Here is a 24,259-nt window from a genome sequence, read left to right as displayed (position 1 = left end):
CAAAGGGCTAATATTCCAGAGATAGACTAACACTTCATGTCAAGAAATGGTAGCTTGACACAGAGCAACACCCAGAAGGGCCTAATGAACGGGACTCACAATGCCATTGCCTATTTCATTGCTTGGCGGGCCTGGCTCTCAAAATTTAAATTTCAGTTTTAACAGTAAGTATTGTCAGAGAACATCTGGCAGACACAGAGGGCCTGCTTGCCACATTCCTTTTTCCTTCTTGACAAATATTCCTAGAGGGGGTGAGAACCAGACATTCTTCCTTGACATCCTTTTGTTCTTCTTACAATAACCCATATCCTTTCTGTACACATATTTAAGGCAGCGGTGCAGGAAAATTGCAGCCTACTTATTCTTGCTAAGGTCCCAAGTGCAGGTGTTGGCTGCATTTCCAAGACACTCTTTTTAAAGAGTTCCTATCAAGAGACTGCCTAATTGCATTTTAGTGTATGACCTAAACATGTTACATGATTTAAAATTTTCTGATTATTTCCTGATCTCAGTAACTGAAGACACTCAGACACTGAAGACAGTTTTTGAGTATCTTCCAAGCTCGCCTCCTTTAGCCCACAGCCGGGGGTGGAGAGGATGGGGTACACCCAGCCATGCAGCATAGCTGAGTGGACAAGAAATGAGGCTCTGACATAGACCAGACCAGCTGGTAACCTTGCCAGTGAAAGGAGCATGGAGAGCAAGATCAAGGGCTACTGAGAAGGAGTCAGTCACTTCGTCAGTCACTCTGTGACTGACTTCTGTGGCTGAATCCAGAACAGGCAAACTGGGAAGCCCTGGTGGCCCATGTTTTCTGTTTTCTGTTACAGAGAAAAGGGAACAGAGAATGCCACCCGCAGGAAAAGAGAAAAATAAAGCATATGCTCAGAGAGAAGCCAGGGCTTGAGATGGAGAGGGTCTATTTCATGGGTTCCCAGGGGCTTTCTTATCTCTGGTCCCATCCTGAGGCCCAGCCTCACCCTTGAGTTTTATAAGGAATCCTTGCATCCATGTACTAAATGTTCCCCTTTTTGCCCAGCTAGACCACTGATCCAGTCTATTTCCCTACCTGCTGTTTCCCTTAGTGCCCTGGCCCTGCATTTTGTCCATGAGAAGGCACATTTCCCGTTTATAGCCCACATAGGATTAGACTACTTGAACTGAGTTTATATTTCCAGTTTTCGTGTGTCTAGCAAAGTTTCTGTCATTGGAAGGGGAAATGCTTCTTACTGTGTTTCTCAATTTCCATAGAGAGGCAGAGATTTTCATTCTACTTCCAGGAGAGATCAGTAGGGGAAGGAAGGAAGGAGGACTTTGGGCCCTTTTCCATCTTACTCCTTCCCCACAAAGAGCAGTGACTTCCCTTGTTGAGTTTGGGGAAACTGATTGGATTCACAGAGCAACATTGTCTTCCTTCTTACTCTTGTTTCACTGTGGAAAGAAAGCGTAGGTGCCTGATGCCTGACAAACCTTTCTTGTCAGTCTTCCATCCTCCCTGGGTCAGGAGAGATTGTAGATGTCCTTGTATCTGTCTTGGCAAATATGAACCCTTCAGACCTGAGTCTCCCCTGGTCAGGGTGCAGTGGGGTGCACTGTGCTGGTGGGGGCAGTCAAGCCCCAAGATCTAGACTTGTGGGGAAGGGGGGAAATGGGGCATGAGAGGGAGTCTTATTTGGGCTCCTGGCTTGCTTCACACTTAATTACATTAATATTTCATCCTTGATTCCTGAGTCCATATCTAAATTGGCTAAACTATTTAGAGGAAAAAAAATATGGTTCGTCCCTCGGAATCCTCACCAGTCTTGAAGGTACTTTAAGGAATGTTGAGTTCCATAAAAGAAAGAAATAGCTAATTACAGAATAGGGTGTACTCATGAAGCCTCTGCTGAGTGATTGCCTATTAAAAGGTGGGCCATCTGCCAAGGTATCTTAGTTGTTCTCATTTATTTCCTAAACTATAAAAGTTAATATATTCCACCCAGTGACTGTAGTTGAAAATCTTCAAGTCTTCCTTGATTCCTTTTTTTCTCTCACTAACCACACCCAATCAGTTGCCAACTCCTGTTGATTTCACTTTCCCTGCATTTCCTCTGCTCCTATGGGCACTGCCTAAGCTCAGGCCCTTTGATTTATAGTTTTACCTACCACGTAGCTGTCTGGTTATCTTCTCTGTCCCCAATCACTTGCTACATTGTGAAATAAACTGGTGAGTTAGTGCCCTGCTACAAACCTTAGGCAGCCCCTTTAGCTAATAGGAAAATCTGAATGTGTAAGACCTATCACAGTCTGCCCCAACTTACACATTTTAGCAACTTCATTTTCTTCCTCCACACTCTCTCATTCCCCAGCATTTCTACATTAGAGCCACTCCAGCCCGACTGGATGCCCTGGACAGATTCATATACTCACCATTTCTTAAATTCTGTGCCTTGGTACATGCTATTAAATGCCCAGCCATTTCACTATGTCTAAAATACTCTTTCCCAGCCTCTCCATATTAAGAACAACCACTTATCCTTGGAATCTTATACAAAATTTATTTTTTAAAGATTTTATTTATTTATTTGAAAGAGAGTGAATGAGTGAGAGAGAGAGAGAGCATGAGTGGAGAGGAGAGGGAGAAGCAGACTCCCTGCTGAGCAGGAAGCCCGATGTGGGGCTCAATCCCAAGACCCTGAAATCATGAGTTTAAATCAGATATGAGATAGGTGTGGTCCATGCTCCTCATTGCTATTCCCAAACCATTCTCCTCCCTCTCTCTCTTCCCTAGACATTCTCAGGATTGAATCTCATATAATTAAATCATATTGCCCATTATCCTTCATTGTGATGTCACCAACCAGCCCCTAGGATATATCTGTTTACTTCCCACTGGTTTAACCTCCTGGTTCACTTTCACTGTCTCCAATCCTGCTAACATCTCCATTCCTGGATGACTGCCATATACACAGTAGATGATTCAGTCCAACACTCTCGCCTCTCCATTTCTTGAACTCCTCTCTTCCAGTGATCTGGCCCTCCATACTGCTTCATTTATATGTTCATAACCCTAGACCTTGTTATTATCAATAATCCCTCCATAATCTCAATTTAATTCATTCCATTCTCTGACCATAACATCCATCTATCCCTTCATTTCCTCTAGTGACCCAATTCCAACTTCACCAGGATCTCAACCCAATGACCTATCTTTTCACTATCTCTAACCTTCTTGATATTCCCTCTCACCTCCTTACTTACTTCCTACCTGCAACCGGAGGGGATTCACCCATGAGTCTATTGAAAGTCAATCTCCTCACTCGCAAACGAGTTCCCATCTTTCTTAGTTTCTCAATGACATTGCTTTAACAATTCTTCCATTTCTTTTCCTAAATCACAAGTTCTCCCTCTCTACCAAATCTTTCCCATCAATGTATAAACACATAATTTATTTCTCCAATCTTAAAAACAAAAACAAAACCCTTCACTTGCCCTACTTCCCTTGCCTGATACTGCCTTGTTTACAAATTTCTAGCAAAACCCCTTGAACAAGTTGTCTATATCCATTCTCTATAATTCCTTTCCTCCCATAGTCACCTATAACTACTGCAATCCAATTTTTGTTCCTACCTGCTCCACCAAAACTGTTTATCCTCAGTTTTCCTCTTACTTGACTTATTAGAAAGATTGGATACAATCAGTCCCTCTGTTCTTGATATCTTTTCTTCACATGGCTTCCAGAACACCCCAATCTTGGTTTATTTTATTGGTCACTCCTTAGTCTCCCTTGCTGCTTTTGCCCTCTTCTTCCCAAGTTCTTAATGTTGACATGCTTTAGGGCTCACCCATTGTTCTCTTCTCTATTCACCCTCATTCTTCTGGTAAACTCATTCGAATCACAACACTGAATATGATCTCTATGCTGATTTTCCACCTCCATCCCAGACTTCTCTCCTGAATGTCAGACTTGCATATTCACTCAGCTTCTCAACATCTTCACTTGGTGTCATCTGAAAATTCAGAAATGTTGAGTTTAAGCTCTTCTGATTCCTGATTTCTCACCATGAAAACTGGGTCACCACCCACTTTCCATACATCAAATAATAACAACTATGTTCTTCTAGTGGTTCAGGTCAAAAATTTTAGACTTGGGGCACCTGGGTGGCTCAGTTGGTTGGGCAACTGCCTTCGGCTCGGGTCATGATCCTGGAGTCCCCGGATCGAGTCCCACATTGGGCTCCCTGCTCAGCGGGGAGTCTGCTTCTCTCTCTGACCCTCCCCCCTCTCATGGGCTCTCTCTCTCAAATAAATAAATAAAATAAAATAAAAAAGAACCCAAATTTAAAAAAAAAATTTAGGCTCATCCTTGGCTTCTCTCTTTATTACACTCCCACACATACCATTCACCAAGCCCAGTCAGCTTTCATTTCAAATATATCTACACTCCAAACATTTCTCACTGCTGTCAGTGCTACCACTCTGGTCTGAGCCACATTACTTTTCTCCTGAATTACTACAATATTCTCATTTAGGAATCAGCACAGTGTTTTTGTAAAGGGCCATATAGTAAATATTTTCTGCTTTACAGGCCACATAGTCATTGTGGCAACTACTCATCTCTGCTGTTATAATGCAAATGAGCACAACTGTGTTCCAATAAAAGTTTATTTACACAAAAGCAACAACCTGAATTTGGACCAGGAGTCATAGTTTACCAATTCCTGGTCTATCTGGTCTCCTTGCTTCCATCCATTGTTATCTGTTCTCAAGTCAAGAAAAGATCATGTCACTCTCTGCTCAAAACTCTCAATAGTTCCCCTTCTGAATCAGAATAAAAGCCCTTTCCATAATCTTCAAGACCCTACATGATCTGGCCACAGCCATATCCCTAAATCTCATACCTTATTGCACTCTCTCCTTCATCCACCCTGCTACAGCTGCACTGACCTCCTCACTGGTTCCCAAATAAGCCAAGCATATTCAAGATTTGAGGCATTTGCACTGGCTGTCCCCTCTTCTTCCAGACATCCACATGGCCAATGTCCTCACCCTCTTCACTTCTTTGCTCAAATGTCACCTCATCAAGGAAGCCAATGCTAGCCACTATTTTCAATTACAGCCTTCCTTCATGACTCTCAATCCCCCCCTTATTCTTCTCTATTTTTCCCTTTTTTTCTCCAAAACTTACCTCTTTCTAACATAACAAATAATTTACTAATTTATATTTACTGCATTCCCCAAATCTCCTAGAATACAAACTCCACAAGGCCAGGGATTTTTGGATTTGGTTCCCTGGTGTATCCTGAGACCCTTAAGCCCTGGATGACACATAGTAGGTATTCAAAAAATGTTGGATGAATGGATTCTGTGTGGCATTCCTCAAATCGCAGAGATGTGTTGAGTCATTCTGGTCTCTCTATTACTTTAATTCTTTGTCCATACTTCTGTTCTAGTCCTTTTTGTACTGATTCATTACTATTTATTTATCTGTCTTTCCAATTACAGAGCCATGATCTTCTTGGACATTTTCTATATGTCTATTTGCCTGTCATATAGCAAAAGGTCAGACCATGCCAACTTAATGAACCTACAAATGTACTGTATATGCATAGGTTTCTGTCACCAAATCACTAACTCTGCAAGTCAGTTATTATTTTTAAAGTCTCTCCTCAACTCCACTCTAGATACATCTATACACACACTCTACTAATTGAGATAATTTAAAACTATTTTTCACATATTTGCTTAATTAGCTTGCAGTGACCTCTGCAAAAACACTGGCCTCTGATGATTATAAGAGGTAGTTTTCTGGCATGGACACCAAAGCATCAAAGCGTCAGCTGGAACTAAAGAAAGCATAACACAACTGGTTTTAATTATACATGACAGGCAGCCGAATATATCTGACACAGGTCTTCTCCCCAATACATCACTCAAAGCAGGCCAGTTTCAGGAAATGGTAGAGATAGAAAAAAAACAGGATTGGGCCAAAATGTGTCCATAATACAAAGCAGATCATCTTTCACATGGATGACCTTATTCATTTTGTTTTATATTTTTATGATGGTCCCAAATCTATAAAATTGCTGACCCCTAAAGACTTGGCATGCTCCTATGTTGGTGTTTAGGAGTGGTGGCTCAGGTTCTCAGAAGAGGAGGTAGGTGAAGATTGCACCCATTCATGAATCACTACATAAACCAAGGGGTCCTCCAAAGTTCATCTAGAATTGCAGGCATGTTTGCAATTAATTCATCTGTGAAGTACAGGTGAGCACTTTCTACTTGTATTCAATATTCACAGAAGGATTAACTTCATCTATAACCTAGTTTGTTTCTTTGGATTTGTTGCCTACCAGGAAATGGGAGAGGATTAGGAGTTGCTTTGTTATGACGTACACACAATTTTAATGTATCTCTCTTATGAAATCCACCCTCTCACCTGATGAATCTATGGGATTTGGGTTGGCTATGCCCTTGGGTTGGCTCCTATTAGAAAAAGAGACCTCCTAATTAGACAGCATTTCACCTCAGAACCTAATTTCCTTGCTACAATCTCCTCCCAGATGCTTGATCCCTGAACTCACTGCCTTCTTGTTTCTGTGCATTTCCTAGTTCTTGTGAGCTTGAATTGTTTGATCACTGTTTTGACCAGTTTTACACATCCCAGTGCTCATGCAACTTCAGAAACCCTTGTTTTTTACCCACTGCTTTGCTCTGATTCATGTTTGATGCCAGAAACTTAGACTGCTCCTGAGTCTTTCTACTTGTAACATCACCTTTTATACTTTCAACAAAAGCTTGAATTTCTGCTGTACTAGGGCCTATGCCTATGACTGAGACTCTAATCATGAATGCTCCATTAAAGAGCTCAGAATTTAACAGAGGAAATATCAAGTAGCCTTGACTACAATGCCACATGACGAGGGCTGTGATATATTAAGCACGGGGTATGAAGGTAGCACAGAGCAAGGGCACCTGACCCAGCACCTAGGGGCTGTGGGAGGCTTTCCTAGAGTCAGCAACATCTGAAGAGTCTGGGCCAGACAAAAAAGAATGAGAGATGTTCTATGCTAAGGAAGTAATATCTATAACTGCCATGAGCTGTAAATCATAGCTCCTTTAGGGAACTGAAGTAGTTAAGTACAGCTGCAGAGGATGTGGAAAATCTGAAGCTGCAGAAGGAAAGCAGGACTAGATCACAAAAGGTTTTATATGTCATTCTAAGGAGATGGGAATTCACCCCATTTGTGATGGGGAGTCATTGAAAGTTTATACATGACATAGTCAGATTTATATTTCAGAAAGACTGCATCAGTGTGGAGAATGGATTTCACTATCTAGCTATTTCCCTGAAACAGGCCCATACTCTCACCTTCCCTACCTTATCTTTCTGTGGCTCTGAATAGCCCAGCTCCACACTTCTTTTCCCATCAGTATTCTCAAACAAAACTAATTATCAGAGTCAGTTTGAGACCTTATAAAAAATACAGATTATATCTGAGCTCACTTCACAAAACTAGATTCTCATGGGGACAGGACCTGTCAACCTCTATTTTATAAAAGCTTCCCACATGATTCCAAGGCAGGTGGAATATGGACAGAATTGGGGGACTAACATAGACTCTCACTTGCACCACAACACAGATGTATCAATGAACATCAGCAGTGTGTTTGGCTTGTTGAATTAGATTGAAGATGCCCAGAGTAGGTCTCACTCTAAATGTCTTCCTTCTACACGATCTACACCTCTACTCCCAGGACTAGGAAAATCAGTCCTTACTTAAATCCTCTAGAACTTTCTCTTATTGTTTGTATAACACATCCAAACCTTAGCATGACCCATTAGACAATATGATCTGGCTCCAATGACCTCTCCTCTCCAGCCACTCTTCCCTTTACCTTGTACTTGTTATTAGCAGTATTGAGAGGGGATGTTAATGCAATGTACTACCCAACTTCTACTTTCTCAATTAAGTTAGGATGGATATGGAGTTGGGAAATTGTGTAAAGCAGTAAAGATCTGAAAACTATCTGAGGAAAATTGTAAAGTGACTTGACTTAGGAACATAAAGGGACTACTGGTCAACCTCCAAGACTCATCTGAGTTAAAGAACATATTTCTTGAACAACCATGTTATTTCCTCCAAAGCTCAAAAACCCAGGAGCAGAGAAAATTGATGATTTGTCAACTAGCATTGGAATATTGGCAAAACAGAAAGTCAAGAGGTAAGAGAATTAAGGGTGCTGGTATAAAAGAAAAAGAAAATTTCTGAAATGGGCCTTAAAAAAATAATTTGGCTAATTTGCTCCAAGGCACAGAGGATTAAAACACGAATGCCCTTGTTTTGCCATACTCAGTTTGTTTAGCAATGGCTTGCCATTTGATTTAGTTCTGGTCTTTGGCTTGTTCTCTAATGGTTTCAGCTCACATTCTGTTATGTTACCCTAGAGCATGGTGAGTAACACAACAGGTAGAAAGTGCCAGAGGCAAACTAAGTGACTTAATTTTCAAGGACATAAATAAAACTAACACACTAATCCTTTAACAAGGTAATAAATGTTTCATAATGATTTTTTTCCTCCTAAGTTAGACCTCTGACTTACAAGTATGATTTTTATGGTTATAGCATATCCATGCAGTAGACCTTCTTTACTTAAATTGATATTTTGTATCTCATACAAGACTCAATATATATCAAGATACAAATATATGTCAATATACAAATATGTATATTTTCAACATAAAGATATTGGAGTGCCTTAAATCGGTTATATTTAAACATTCTGCTAATAAAAATTAAATTACATTTTTTAATGATTTTAGATTTTTTTTGAGGTGGGGAGGGGCAGAGGGAGAGGGAGAGAGAAGATCCTATGCCTAGCGTGGAGCCTGATACAGGACACAATCTCACAAGCCTGAGATCATGACCTGAGCCAAAATTAAAAATTAGATGCTTAAACAACTGAGCCACTCAGGTGCCCCTAGATTATTTTTAATTAAATCAATGCCTTAAATTAATCCAGTTAGCTTAGTTTTCATGGTTTATCATTTCCCTTCTCTTTCCAATGTACATTCATATAAAGAAACAGGAGTGGCTGCAATGAAGCAAGAAGTGTTGGAGGCCAATGGCTAAAATTAGATTATCAAGGACATTTACTTACATGTTCACAGCTGAAATTTCAACATATAATATTTTCTCCTGAAAGGAGACACTTCCTCATCACTGAAATGTAGACTTCTGTTATCAAATTACATCCATATTACATCATTCGGTGGTGAAATTGACCCAAAATAGAAAGTGAAACCACATATACTTTTTCTGGGAAGAGAAAAGCTAAAGAAAAAATTAAGCAATGGATTTGTTTTCATAAGATTATTTTGACTGGTGCCTTCTTAATTCGGGTGAGATTTTTGTCTAAAAGTAGTAGTCCCAAAGAGGAATGAAATTGAATGTATCTAGCATGAGGGCAAAGAAAGGGGGTCTAGACTTTAACCCACACATCCTGGGATACTCCATAATGCAAATCTTCACAGAGCAAGGCAGTTTAGAATTTGTGAACATTGATCCCTTTTCTGTTTTTGTATACACTTGTACAGTTTAGGTGTATACAAGCAGTTCTTAAAACATTTTTCCTGATGTTTCACTCTATTTATCTTCCAGAAAATCCATCAAGTGTGTGCATGTCCTTATAAAATTAGTGGAAACTTGTACATACTACATCAATCATTTCCAGACAGGCCTTGCATCTCTTCTCTCCATACTCCATGAATTATGAGGAGAGGACCTCTGTCCCAAAGCACCCTGTGCAGTCCAGCCCTACATTCCTACCGCCGATCAGAAGTGTCCATCACTGTGCAATGCAAATATCCACACTGGGATGCACTGCTCTGGAAAGCCATCCTGCTTCTCCTGGCCCAGCACCACCAGCCCACTCTTCCTAATGAGGCTCCAGAGGATGCCTATGTCCTGAGTCACACTGCTGTCAGAGAGATCGAAGAGACAGCCCTCCCAGGCCACGTTGTCCTTCAGTATGATGACACCATTTTCTTTCAGGCCAGCTCCGCACCAGGAAAGAAATGCAAGAACATCTTTATCAGTCAGGTACCCTACAGATGAGGCCAAGTAGATGGGGGAACAGGATGAAATGGTGAGTGGGAGGAAGGAGAGTAGGAAGGTAAGAAAGACCACAAGGCTAAGAATAAGGAGACCATTTGTTCACTCATCCATGAATTATTTAATAGCCTGAATTGGTCTAGTTGCAGGGGACTTTGAGAATTTAAGTAAGAGGACAGGTATCCTCTCTGAGGAGGTTCCGTGTCCCATCTATAAAATAGGTATTCAGGGCGCCTGGGTGGCTCAGTTGGTTAAGCGACTGCCTTCGGCTCAGGTCATGATCCTGGAGTCCCAGGATCGAGTCCTGCATCAGGCTCCCTGCTCAGCAGGGAGTCTGCTTCTCCCTCTGACCCTCTTCCCTCTCATGCTATCTCTCATTCTCTCTCTCTCAAATAAATAAATAAAATCTTTTAAAAAATAAATAAATAAAATAAAATAGGTAGTCAACTAGCTAGTCTACCTACCTCACAGGCACAAAATAAACTATTGCCTAGCCCAAGAGTCCCTGCCATTGTCCCCGGACAACCTAATTTTGTCATCACTCCTCTGTGTGTCCTAGACACACACACTCAGACCAAATTCTAATTCATTGCTACCTCATTTCCTGGAAATTTAAATCTAAGACAGTCTAGTTTTGCCAATAAATGGGGATAAACTTTTTTTGACTCCACTTTTTAAAGTTTTTCAAGTATTTGGTTTTCTTCTTAGAGTTAAGTTGATACTAAGGTATTCCATCATGGGAACTTTCAGGCTTGTAGCAGAGGATCCTAGGGGAGAGATTGGGAGTACCAGAGCTTTGGGGGTTTCTATGATTCCTAAGTCTAGCTAACTGCTCTAAACACAACTACAACTATATCTCCTTTTACGTCTTTGCTTCCTCTCCATAAATCCTCAAATTAGCCCCCGGTATTGTCTTCTCTATCTGGGAAGGGGAGAAAGGCAAATGTTAGACCATGTAGGACTAACCAGAGATCCACTGAATCCAGATGACATCATATCTGCCCAATGGGGGCGTAAATTCCTGCAGGCTGTGGCAGTGGTAGCTTTCTACCTTGTCCCCATTGACCTGCAGGTAGTTCTGGGCTTCCAGGAGGAACGATTCTGTCATGTCCACCAGTTCCATGCTGTTGAGAACCGGCAACAAGACATGCTTGCTGACCCTTCTTATCCCAGAGCCGCAATCCAAGGTGCAGTCTGTCCCAGCTCTCCCAGGGCCCTGCAGAAAGGTACCTTGTGGAACACTTTAAATACAGACATTGACCCTGAGTCTAGGATACTCCAATAACCTCTTTAAACCAACTTTATTTTGGTCAGTATCATGTAATAAAATGCACTATTTTAAATGTACCATTCAATGAGTTTGAACAAAGTATACAGGCATGTACCCACTACCATGATGAAGTTCTAGAACTTCCAGTTACCTTTTTCAAAAAATATCCAAATTTGCTAGTTTTCACTTTCTTTATTTTATCCAAATAAAGGTCTTCAAAAGAATTTCAAAGTAAGATTTTAAAAAATAATATCTTAGGTCTAAAAACTCGGTAATTTTCTCAAAGAAATGGGCCACTGAAAGCCCTTTAAAAAGAGAATTGTATTAATTGCAAATTCAGGTCAAGCCAACAGCTAAATGGACCTGCAGGGTAGCTTACTGCTATGTTTAAAAAAAGGAAGGAAGAAAGGAAGGAAGGAAGGAAGGAAGGAAGGAAGGAAGGAAGGAAGGAAGGAAGGAGAAAGGAGGAAGGAAGGAAGAAATAGAGGGAGGAAAGAAGAGGAGAGGAGAGGAGAAGAAGGGGAGGGGAGGAGGGGGAGGAGGAGGGGAGAGGAAATGAAAGGAAAGAGAAAAACAAAGCAGAGAGAGAGCCTTTCAGGCCAGAATTTTACTTCAAACCCAGCCCTGATGACAGACAGCACAGTCACATGGATAGAAGGTGTTTGCAGCAAAGTCTCCTTGTCTCTTTTCTTGCTAGATATTGTCTTCTGCCTTTGTAAGAGAAACTACATGGTTTACTGGGCACAAATTCCCCCTTAAATTGTTTTTATAAAGTATGTCTGTACACTAAATTAACTGGAGGTGAAGGATGGATAGATAGGTGGTGCAGGGGCAAATCAGCCAGTGAAAACTTTCTCAAACTTGCTTCTACATGAACAGACACTTCTCAAAAGAAGACATACAAATGGCAAACAGACACATGAAAAAATGTTCATCATCATTAGCCATCAGGGAAATTCAAATCAAAACCACACTGAGACACCACATTACACCAGTTAGAATGGCAAAAATTGACAAGGCAAGAAACTTCAAATGTTGGAGAGGTTGTGGAGAAAAGAAAACCCTCTTACACTGTTGGTGGGAATGCAAGTTGTTGCAGCCACTTTGGAAAACAGTGTGGAGGTGCCTCAAGTTGTTAAAAATAGAGCTAGCTACCCTATGACCCAGCAATTGCACTACTGGGTATTTACCCCAAAGACACAGATGTAGTGAAAAGGAGGGCCGTATGCACCCCAATGTTCATAGCAGCAATGTCCACAATAGTCAAGCTGTGGAAAGAGCCGAGATGCCCATCAACAGACAAATGGATAAAGATGTGGTCCAGATATACAATGGAATATTACTCAGCCATCAGAAAGGATGAATACCCAGCTTTTACATCAACATGGATGGGACTGGAGGAGATTATGCTAAGTGAAATAAGTCAAGCAGAGAAAGTCAATTATCATGTGGTTTCACTTATTTGTGGAACATAAGGAATAGCATGGAGGACATTAGGAGAAGGAAGGGAAAATGAAGGGGGGGAAATCGGAGGGAGAGATGAACCATGAGAGACGATGGACTCTAAGAAACAAACTGAGGGTTTTAGAGCAGAGGAGGGTGGGGAGATGGGTTAGCCCAGTGATGGGTCCTAAGGAAGGCATGTATTGAATGGAGCACTGGCTGTTATACACAAACAATGAATCGTGGAACACTACATCAAAACCTAATGATGTACTGTATGGTGACTAACATAACATAATAAAATTAAAAAAAAGAAAAAGAAAGAAGAAAAACACTTCCTTCTATAAAGTAACATACATAAACACAGACATATACATAGACACATAAATATATGACCAGCTGAAACTTTGAGATACATATTATTCAGTCTCTAAATATTATCTTGTCTAGATTACTTGGTCATAATTGGGATGACTGCTAAATATGTTTTGTGCTAGAAATTACAGTAATAAGATATTTATGTTGCCAATCAAGACCTTGAGAAACCTACTCTTGTTTTCACAGCAACTAAAGACTTTAAAAAAAACATTTGGCTGAGGACCAAGAGGTGATGTTTGAGCAGAAGGAAACAACAGAAATGCTGCTTTCTAGCCCACCCAAAAGGCCTTCTTTACAGCAATAAAGGCACAATGAAGAGCAAAAACTGAAGCAATTGTAGCTTCTTTTCAAATGGAATCATAATATCCATGATTTATCAAGTGCTTATACATAGAGGCTCTTTGCATCTGTAATAATTATAATAATCAAAACAATTCTATCAAATAATGATTATTCCCAAGTTTGAAGCTGAGGAAACTTAGATTTCTAATACCACACAGCTAATGGCAGAATTAGGACTTGAACAGGGAACTGTGTGAATCCAAAAACAGTTCTACCTTAGCGTTGTCACCTCAAGTGCCCCCTCAGATTTGCTTGGTAGTATCTGTCTAATGCTATGTTGAAAAAAATTCTAAGGCTTCATTGAGACTCAATGAAGGAAAGAGTTCTGTGATTGACTAGTAATGTCTGCCATGAGTATGCGAAAGGGAAGTGGTGGTACATGTGCCATGGATTTGCCATTCCTACTTACACTATGTCACTTCCCTCATTCAGATATTATAATGTAAACTAAATCAGAAAAATTAAAAGGCCTAGGCTAAAGGTTTATGTTGTGAACACCATAAAGAAACACTTTTAAGTAAATCTGTAACATAAACAAGATGGGGAAAGTATAGGAAAATTCATTTAGGCTACTGAAAATGATGTTAGTAGAAATTTATATGCTCAATTAGAGATTATAACTACAAATTTTTCTTATCATTACTTGGCCTTAAAGTCTCTATGGATCATGTTGCTCACATTATTGTAGCAAGTGGTCTTAGAATTAGAACCACAGAAAGATAAAGCAAAGAAGGCTCAGAGACCTGTGCCAGAGGAGTTTAGATGATAATAGCTGATCTCCTTTCTCTCAATGAACTAAATAAACACAAAGCTGCTCTGGTTAATGGGAGGTAGGGCCTCACCCACTCACCCTCCTTATCATTCTCCCAATAAGACCTTGAAGGATCTCAGCAAAACCCTAGCGTTTTTAAAGCACTCATGTCTAATTTCCCTACTTTTTTAGACAAAGAAACCGAGGCTCAGAGAAGCGAAATGTTTGAAATAGAATTCCTTTGAAAATTCTCACCTTCTGATTTGTATTTTTCTCCAATTTAGATGTGTGATATTTGACTATAGTTACTTCTGTAACAATGGTTATTTAAAAATACATTAAGGTAACTTTCACCCTAATTCTGTGTTCCACTAGCCTCTCACCACTGTTGCTTAGTTCTCTTTATTCTATTCCACTAATGTACTGGCACTGCCTCCCCTATCTTGGCACCGAATTTCTCTCTCTCTCATTCACATGCAGCTCCTCTGGGAAGGAGTATTTAAAGATGGATGTCAGGGACATCTCCTGCCTCTTGGATACCATGGCTGCCCCTACTGAAACCTGGTGTCTTTCCATGAATGTGATTAGACCTACACACAATGTATGAATTCAAAACAAGATGTTTTGTTATTTTCTTTTTTTAATTGAAAAACACTTTTATTATATAATGACTTTGAAAAAATATTACAGTTGAATATTGTGCTTATTTTTTTATTATGTTCAGTTAGCCACTGTATAGTACATCATTAGTTTTTGATGTAGTGTTCAGTGATTCATTATTTGCATATAACACCCAGTGCTCATCACAACACATTTTGTTATTCTTTTTTTTCTTTTTTTAATAATAAAGATTTTTTCCCATTCCTTGATTTTTTATTTTATTTTATTATGTTATGTTAGTCACCATACAATACATCATCAGTTTTTGATGTAGTGATCCACGATTCATTGTTTTCATATAACACCCAGTGCTCCATGCAGTACGTGCCCTCCTTAATACCCATCACCGGGCTAACCCATCCCCCCACAACCCCTCCCCTCTAAAACCCCCAGATTGTTTCTCAGAGTCCATAGTCTCTCATGGTTCATCTCCCCCTCTGATTTTCTCCCCTTCATTTTTCCCTTCCTTCTCCTAATGTCCTCCATGCTATTCCTTATGTTCCACAAATAAGTGAAACCACATGATAATTGACTTTCTCTGCTTGACTTATTTCACTTAACATAATCTCCTCCAGTCCCATCCACGTTGATGTAAAAGCTGGGTATTCATCCTTTCTGATGGCTGAGGAATATTCCATTGTATATATGGACCACATCTTCTTTATCCATTCGTCTGTTGAAGGGCATCTCGGCTCTTTCCACAGTTTGGCTATTGTGGACATTGCTGCTATGAACACTGGGGTGCATACGGCCCTTCTTTTCACTACATCTGTGTCTTTGGGGTAAATACCCAGTAGTGCAATTGCTGGGTCATAGGGTAGCTAGCTCTATTTTTAACATCTTGAGGCACCTCCACAGTTTTCCAAAGTGGCTGCAACAACTTGCATTCCCACCAACAGTGTAAGAGGATTTTCTTTTCTCCACAACCTCACCAACATTTGAAGTTTCTTGCCTTGTCAATTTTTGCCATTCTAACTGGTGTAATGTGGTGTCTCAGTGTGGTTTTGATTTGAATTTCCCTGATGGCTAATGATGATGAACATTTTTTCATGTGTCTGTTAGCCATTTGTATGTCTTCTTCGGAGAAGTGTCTGTTCATGTCTTCTGCCCAATTTTTTTTTTTTTAAGATTTTATTTATTTATTTGACAGAGAGAGAGATAGCGAGAGCAGGAACACAAGCAGGGGAAGTGCGAGAAGGGAGAAGCAGACTTCCTGCCGAGCAGGGAGCCCGATGTGGAACTCTATCCCAGGACCTGGGATCATGAGCTGAGCCGAAGGCAGACGCTTAACGACTGAGCCACCCAGGGGCCCTTCTTCTGCCCAATTTTTGGATTCTTTGTTTTTTGGGTGTTGAGTTTGAGAAGTTCTTTATAGATCTTGGATACCAGCCCTTTGTCTGTAATGTCATTTGCAAATATCTTCTCCCATTCTGTGGGTTGCCTCTTTGTTTTGTCAACTGTTTCCTTTGCTGTGCAAAAGCTTTTTATCTTGATGAAGTCCCAAAAGTTCATTTTTGCTTTTGTTTCATTAGCCTTTGGAGATGTATCTTGAAAGAAGTTGCTATGGACGATGTCAAAGAGGTTACTGCCGATGTTCTCCTCTAGGATTTTGATGGATTTCTGTCTCACATTGCGGTCTTTCATCCATTTTGAGTTTATCTTTGTGAATGGTGTTAGAGAATGGTCGAGTTTCCTTTTTCTGTGTATAGCTGTCCAATTTTCCCGGCACCATTTATTGAAGAGACTGTCTTTTTTCCATTGCATATTTTTTCCTGCTTTGTTAAAGATTATTTCACCATAGAGTTAAGGGTCCATATCTGGGCTCTTTATTCTGTTCCATTGGTCTATATGTCTGTTTTTGTGCCAGTACCATGCTGTCTTGGTGATCACTGCTTTGTAATATAGCTTGAAATTGGGCAATGTGATGCATCCAGGTTTGTTTTTCTTTTTCAACCTTTCCTTGGCGATTTGGGGTCCTTTCTGATTCCATACAAGTTTTAGGATTGTTTGTTCCAGCACTTTGAAAAATGTCATTGGAATTTTGATGGGGATGGCACTGAAGGTATAGATTGCTCTGGGTAGCATAGACATTTTAACAATGTTTATTCTTCTAATCCATAAGCATGGAATGTTTTTCCATCTTTTTGTGTCCTCTTCAATTTTTTTCATGAGTGTTCCATAGTTCCTAGAGTATAGACCTTTTGCCTCTTTGGTTAGGTTTATTCTGAGGTATCTTATGGTTTTTGGTGCTATTGTAAATGGGATCCTTTCTCTAATTTCTCTTTCTACAGTTGCATTGTTAGTGTATAAGAAAGCAACTGATTTCTGTGCATTGATTTTGTATCCTGCCACATTACTGAATTGCTATATGAGTTCTAGTAATTTGGGGGTGGAGTCTTTTGGGTTTTCCGCATAAAGTATCATGTCATCTGTGAAAAGAGATAGTTTGACTTCTTCTTTGCCAATTTGAATACATTTTATTTCTTTTTGTTGTCTGATTGCTGTTGCCAGGACTTCTAGTACTATGTTGAACAATAGTGGTGAGAGTGGGCATCCTTGACGTGTCCCTGAACTTAAGGGAAGGGCACTCAGCTTTTCCCCATTGAGGATGATATTTGCTGTGGGTTTTTCATAGATGGATTTTATGAACTTGAGGAATATTCCCTCTATCCCTATACTCTGAAGAGTTTTAGTCAGGAAAGGATGCTGTATTTTTTCAAATGCTTTTTGTGCCTCAATTGAGAGGACCATATGGTTCTTCTCTCTCCTCTTATTAATGTGTTCTACCACATTGATTGATTTGCGAATGTTGAACCACCTTTGCATCCCGGGAATAAATCCCACTTGATCATGGTGGATGATCCTTTTAATGTATTGTTGGATCCTATTAGCTAGGATTTTGTTGAGGATTTTGGAATCCATATTCATCAGGGATATCAGTCTGAAATTCTCCTTTTTGATGGGGTCTTTGCCTGGTTTGGGGATTAAGGTAATGCTGGCCTCATACAATGAGTCTGGAAGCTTTCCTTCTGTTTCTGTTTTTTGAAACAGCTTCAGGAAAATAGGTACTATATCTTCTTTGAATGTTTGGTAGAATTACCCCGGGAATCTATCAGGCCCTGGACTCTTGTTTTTTGGGAGGTTTTTGGTCACTGCTTCAATCTCGTTACTGGTTATTGGCCTATTCAAGTTGTCAATTTCTTCCTGTTTCAGTCTTGGCAGTTTCCAGGGAGGCATTCATTTAATCCAGATTGCTCAGTTTATTGGCATATAGTTGTTGATAATAATTTCTAATAATTGTTTCTATTTCCTTGGTGTTAGTCATGATCTCTCCCCTTTCATTCATAATTTTATTAATTTGGGTCCTTTCTCTTTTCTTTTGGATAAGTCTGGCCAGTGGTTTATTGATCTTATTAATTCTTTCAAAGAACCAACTTCTGGTTTCATTTATCTGATCTACTGTGTTTCTGGTTTCTAATTCATTGGTCTCTGCTCTAATCTTAATTATTTCTCTTCTAATGCATGGCTTAGGCATCATTTGTTGCCTTTTCTCTCGTTTTTTAAGGTGTACAGTTAGTTGGTGAATTCGGGATTTTTCTATTTTTTTGAGTGAAGCTTGGATGGCTATGTATTTCCCCCTTAGGACCGCCTTTGCTATATCCCATAGGTTTTGGACCGATGTGTTTTCATTCTCACTGGTTTCCATGAATTGTTTAAGTTCTTCTTTGATTTCCTGGTTGACCCAAACATTTTTGAGCAGAGTGGTCTTTAGCTTCCAAGTGTTTTAATTTCTTCCAAATTTTTTCTTGTGATTGAGTTCCAGTTTTAAAGCATTATGGTCTGAAAATATGCAGGGAATAATCTCAATCTTTTGGTATCGGTTGAGACCTGATTTGTAACCCAGTATGTGGTCTATTCTGGAGAAAGTTCCTTGTGCACTCAAAAGAATGAGTATTCTGTTGTTTTAGGGTGAAATGTTCTGTATATATCTATGAGGTCCATCTGGTCCAGTGTGTCATTCAAAGCTCTTGTTTCTTTGTTGATTTTCTGCTTAGATGATCTGTCTGTTGTTGAGAGTGAAGTATTGAAGTCTCCTACAATTAATGTATTGTTATCAATATGACTCTTTATTTTGGGTTACAGGTGGCTTATGTAGATGGCTGCTCCCATGTTGGGGGCATAGATATTTACAATTGTTAGGTCTTCTTGTTGGATAGACCCTTTAAGAATGATATAGTGTCCTTCTGTGTCTCTAACTACAGTTTTTAGTTCAAAATATAATTTGTCTGATATTAATAATTGCTACCCCAGCTTTCTTTTGAGGTCCGCTGGCATGGAAGATGGATCTCCATCCCTTCACTTTCAGTCTGGATGTATCTTTAGGTTCAAAAGGAGTGTCTTGTAGACAGCATATGGATGGGTCCTGTCTTTTTATCCAGTCTGCAACCTTGTGCCGTTTTATGGGAGCATTTAGGCCATTCAGGTTGAGAATGATTATTGAAAGATATGAATTTATTGTCATCATGTTGCCTATGAAGACCTCGTTTTTATAGATTGTCCCTGTAAATTTCTTTTCTATATCACTCTTGGGGTCTTTCTCTTTTATAGAATCCCCCTTAATATTTCTTGCAGGGCCGGCTTAGTGGTCACATATTCTTTCAGTTTCTGCTGGTCTTGGAAGCTCTTCGTCTCACCATCCATTCTGAATTGCAGCCTTGCCGAATAAAGTATTCTTGTCTGCATGTTCTTTTCATTTAGTACCTTGAATATGTCTTGCCAGGCCTTTCTGGCTTGCCAGGTCTCTGTGGATAGGTCTGACATTATTCTGATGTTCCTCCCTCTGAACATAAGGAATCTCTTCCCCCTAACTGCCCTTAAGATGGTTTCCTTGGTTCTAAGGTTTGCAAGTTTTACTATTACATGCCGGGATGTTGGCCTGTTTTCCTTGATCTTGGGAGGGGTCCTCTCTGCCTCTAGGACACGAATGTTTGTTTCATTCTCCAGATTAGGGAAGTTCTCTGCTACGATTTGCTCAAATATATCTTCTAGTCCTCTCTCTAAATGTTCCAATTATTCTGACATTGGAATGTTTCATGATGTCACTTATTTCTCTGATTCTATTTTCATGGATTCTGAGTTGTTTTTCCCTGGCCTCCTCTTTTCCCTTTTTATCTATTAAATGGTCTTCCAGGTCACTAATTCATTCTTCTGCCTCACTTACCCTAGCTGTTAGATTATCTAGATTAGATTGGATCTCATTGATAGCATTTTTAAGTTCTGCCAATTCAGCTTTCATTTCTGCCCTTAGAGACTCTATGTTGCCATTAATCAATTTCTCCATTCTAGCTATTGTCTTCACAACTGTTAGCCTGAATTCCTTCTCCAACATCTTGGTTATATCTGAATCCATTGTTAAGTCAGTGGCATAAGTCATAATCTCTGAGTCTTTCCTATTTTGGGGGTTCCTCCTCCTAGTCATTCTGTTGAGGGGTGGTTGAGGGAATGTATAGAATCCAAATTATTGACCACAACCCAAGCAAGATGCACCTGTTTTCTAGGGACCTTAGGGTGCTGGCCTCTTGTCTCCCAACCTGTCTTCTGGGGGAGGGGCCTGCCACACTGTTCTCAGGCAGCACTGTTTGGGCAGAGTTGCCCTGTCCCCTGTGGTGGGGGATGGGCTCAGTGAAAACCAGTTTTTGGGGGCTTTTGTTCTCTGGCAGTTTTCCCTGTCTCTTCCAAGAGTCAGAGCAGAAAAGAACATTTCCAACCCTCTGCCTCAGAGCAAAGAGATTGCAGTCTGTTCTTCAGTGAGCTCTCCAGGCCACACTATCTCCGTTTCTGTCTGTGCTGCTATAAACTGCTGTCCTGGGTTGTGTGCCCCTCTTCAGTGCTCCCAGTCCTCACCTCCAGGTTGGGGTATGTCTCTGCCCTTTGTGCTTCTAAAGCCACTAGCCGCCCCCAGTTCGCCTGGCAGCCCAGCCACTCCAGGGTTCCGTCTGGGGAGCTGCCCTAAAGTCCTTTCCCCACCGCTACCAGTCTGCAAGTCTGTGCCCTGTCACCAGTGTGGGAGGCTATCGTTCACTGATAGCTGATGGCCAGGCTCCCTCCCCTTGCTGTTTATCCTCTGATACCTGCCTGAGGAATCACGGCTCCCCCTTTGTACCTCGAAACCAACTGCCTGTAATATTCTGTTTGTAGAGATCCAGATCTATCTTCTTACATCTCAGGCTTATTTTGTGGGTGTTCAGAGTGGTCTGGTAGACATCCAGCTCAATTCTGGGGCTGGCTGGAATAGAGCACCCTACCCCTCTTCCATCTTTTCCCATTTTGTTAGTTTCATTGACACTTATGATGCTTTCTTCCTACGTATGGATTAATATAAAATAGCAAAATTCTCTTAGGAATTTCATTTTAGTTTTGATTCTGCCTATATATTTTGTTTTGAGGAAGATCATTTTAAGTTCATCTAGTGGAATTTAAAACTAAAAGGAAAGTGTTAAATGCCACTGTATAAAAACCACGAAATAGAACAAGTCAGACCTAGAGCTGCAAGAGGTCAAAAGATAAACACCATCAAATACTGGTCACTTTTTATAAATTGCTGCTTTCCCCCACTAGAAAGCTAAAACTGAGGAAAGTTATTGGCCATGCCATTGACATCATCTTGGTATCATTTGTTTATTTGCTAAAGTAAACATATTTGTAACAAGTTTAAAAACCTTTTCCCACTGTCCTGTGTCACTAAGTGGTGAAAGGAAAACAAAACTTTAAATTAAACAATCTGCCTTTCCCCAGTTTACATAAGGATAAATCATGTCAGATACTCATATTCCCTAGCTCCTTGTATCTTGACCTGGTTACTAATTTAGCAGATTATTAAGGTCAAAGGACCAAAATATCATTTCTTAAAAAAGACTGTTTGTACTTAGTTAGAGGTCATGGTTTCACAATGAGCCTTGTCTACTAAGAAGGACTCCTTATATTTGTTTGAAAAAAGCAGGTTTTTCTTTTCCAACATAAATATGCAAGCATAAGGCTGTTTCCTTTCCCAGGTCCATGGGCGTGTGCATGGGCTCTGTCTGACCAGCATCTTTGTGGTCATCTTGGCATTCCACATGGAGTGACAAGACAGCTGGATTACTAACTAAGCTTCTTAAATGCACTGGGATCAAAGTCGGCCTCACCACAAGGCAAGCAGGAGGGATTACTTTCGGCCAGGCTGGAGGAGAACTGAGGTCTGTGGTACACACACACACACGCCCACACCCACACACGCACACACACACACACACACACACACACAAAGCAAGGATTTTTCCACTTCATGAGACAAATGGGAAAAAAAATATGTTCTGGTTAAGAGTAAAGAGTTTGGTGTCAGAAGACCTGGTTGGGCTTTAAGTCCCAGCTCTGTCTCTTACCACCTGCATCACCTTTGCAACTTATTTAACATCTCCAAACCTCAGTTTCCACAACGTAAAAAAACAAGGATAATAATAGTACTGCCCTTCTAGAATTCTTGTGAAACATAATCGAGACAATACTTCTAAAGTGCTTAGCAGATTGACTATCTCAGAAAAACCTCTCCATGAAATCAGTCAGCAATACTGATTAGAAATATTCCAGGTTTCCCTGATCTATAAACAGCCATGGCCATCATCTTCAGCCTTATAGTCCTTTGTAGCTACAGCTGATGCTCACACACGTCGGCCCCAGTGGGTGCCCCATCCTGATCCAATTCTTTCTGCTCGGGCACTTGGTGCTCCAGGGAGGTTGGATACGAAGTGAACCTCACCTCAACACTAGGGATATTCTTAAGAGTGTGCTTCTAAGGAAGTTGACAACCTAACCCAAATATTTATAATGTTTCTTTTTTTTACATTTTTTATTTAAATTCAATTAATTAACATATAATGTATTATTGGTTTCAGAGGTACAGGCCTATGATTCATCAGTCTTATATAATACCCAGTGCTTTTATCAGAATAAAATGGGCTCCAAATTTCCAATAGATGACTTCAAAATGATTTGGGATGAAACCTGTTTGCCAATTAAAACTTTGTCTTTAGTAGGACCAACAGCAGCTTTATTGTTTCAGCAGCTCTATTAAGTTTATTCTAACTAAATAAAGTTTCTTAAACTGTAATGAATGCATTTTATGAAAGCCTGTTATTATTAGTAGTAGAAATAAAGTACATTTATTGGGTGATAATTATTTACAACAAAACAAGCACTTGATACATATCTAATTTGATCTTCACATTATCCTGAGGTAGGTTCTATGGTTATGCCCTAGTCAGAGGTGAGAAAACTGAGACTTAGAGCATTTAAGAAACAATTCCAAGGTTGCTTATACCCTAAATAGAAGAACCTAATGATTCTGAAGCCCAGGATTTTGGCCACTACACTATACAGTCTGTCTCCATATGATGGGGAAGCAAGGAAATAGTTTCACCCAAGACCAGAGCTACAAAGAGATCATATTCTTTCAAGGCAAAGTCTGCACTATGTATTTAATAATATGAAGAGATTCTACTGTACTTATTATTTTAAAACCAAACACAAGCATGCATTTCCTTACTATATTGAATTTGTATTACAGGAAATCAATAAATCGCCCCAGGATCCCAAATAGCATGATCGCTCATCAATCATTTGGGTGTCAACTGTTTCATCTGTGAGACTCTAAAAAGAGATGTCTTCTTAATCCCCAAATTATAATATTAGCACTGCTAGTTCACCTTCCTCTGAAGCATGAGAGATTAGCTGGTACTAGGATGATGAAATGCCAAGTGGTTTGATGCAACCCATCCTTTCTGAATATCTTAAAACAGGCTTTCAGGCTAAACTCTTGACTGAGTTATATGTCTTCAATACGACTTAAATGACAACACAGAAACATATGAGCTCAATGTTTGCAATGACTTTGCTTCCTTATCAAGCTGCAGTTGAATAACTCACCCCAACAAATTTCCTAAGAAATTCCTGAGAAGCCCGGATATCTGGGTTAGACAGTTCAGTGAAATTTCCCATCATACTCTCTTCTGTAGCAGGTACTTCTTGGTAGAAAAGTTTAGCTCTGGCATAGACCTGCATCTCACCATTGATGACTTGACTTGTTAACGCATACAATTTCACTGCAAATGAAATATTACTAATATTTATTAATATTAATATGACAGGACAAATTAAAACTTATCATATATTGAATTGCTTCTTAGAAGTCTCTGAATTTCTGCTGTGGAGGAAAGGCATAGTCAGAAGATCTGGGTTTGAGTTCTGGTTCAGTGACTTACTCATTATGGAACCTTAGGAAAACTT

At 40.0% G+C, this 24,259-nt stretch overlaps 1 protein-coding gene across 1 annotated transcript in view; it reads right to left on the bottom strand.

Moving 5' to 3' along the window:
* Positions 1 to 9,815: 9,815 nt before the first annotated feature.
* Positions 9,816 to 24,259, bottom strand: part of NTMT2 (N-terminal Xaa-Pro-Lys N-methyltransferase 2) — a 32,540-nt gene continuing 18,096 nt past the window's right edge. Inside the window, exons 2-4 of the mRNA XM_025878067.1 lie at positions 23,900 to 24,075; positions 11,061 to 11,310; positions 9,816 to 10,087 (exon numbers count right to left, since the gene is read on the bottom strand). Coding sequence (XP_025733852.1) covers positions 9,816 to 10,087; positions 11,061 to 11,310; positions 23,900 to 24,075 — 698 coding nt within the window. The remainder of the gene's footprint in view (positions 10,088 to 11,060; positions 11,311 to 23,899; positions 24,076 to 24,259) is intronic.

This window comes from Callorhinus ursinus, unplaced genomic scaffold (genome assembly GCF_003265705.2).
Source record: "Callorhinus ursinus isolate GAN/ISIS: 27379988/994484 unplaced genomic scaffold, GSC_fseal_2.0 scaffold13, whole genome shotgun sequence".
NCBI classification, from domain to species: domain Eukaryota; kingdom Metazoa; phylum Chordata; class Mammalia; order Carnivora; family Otariidae; genus Callorhinus; species Callorhinus ursinus.
The sequence above is the reverse complement of the archived record's forward strand: the minus strand, read 5'-3'. Positions and strand labels throughout refer to the sequence as shown.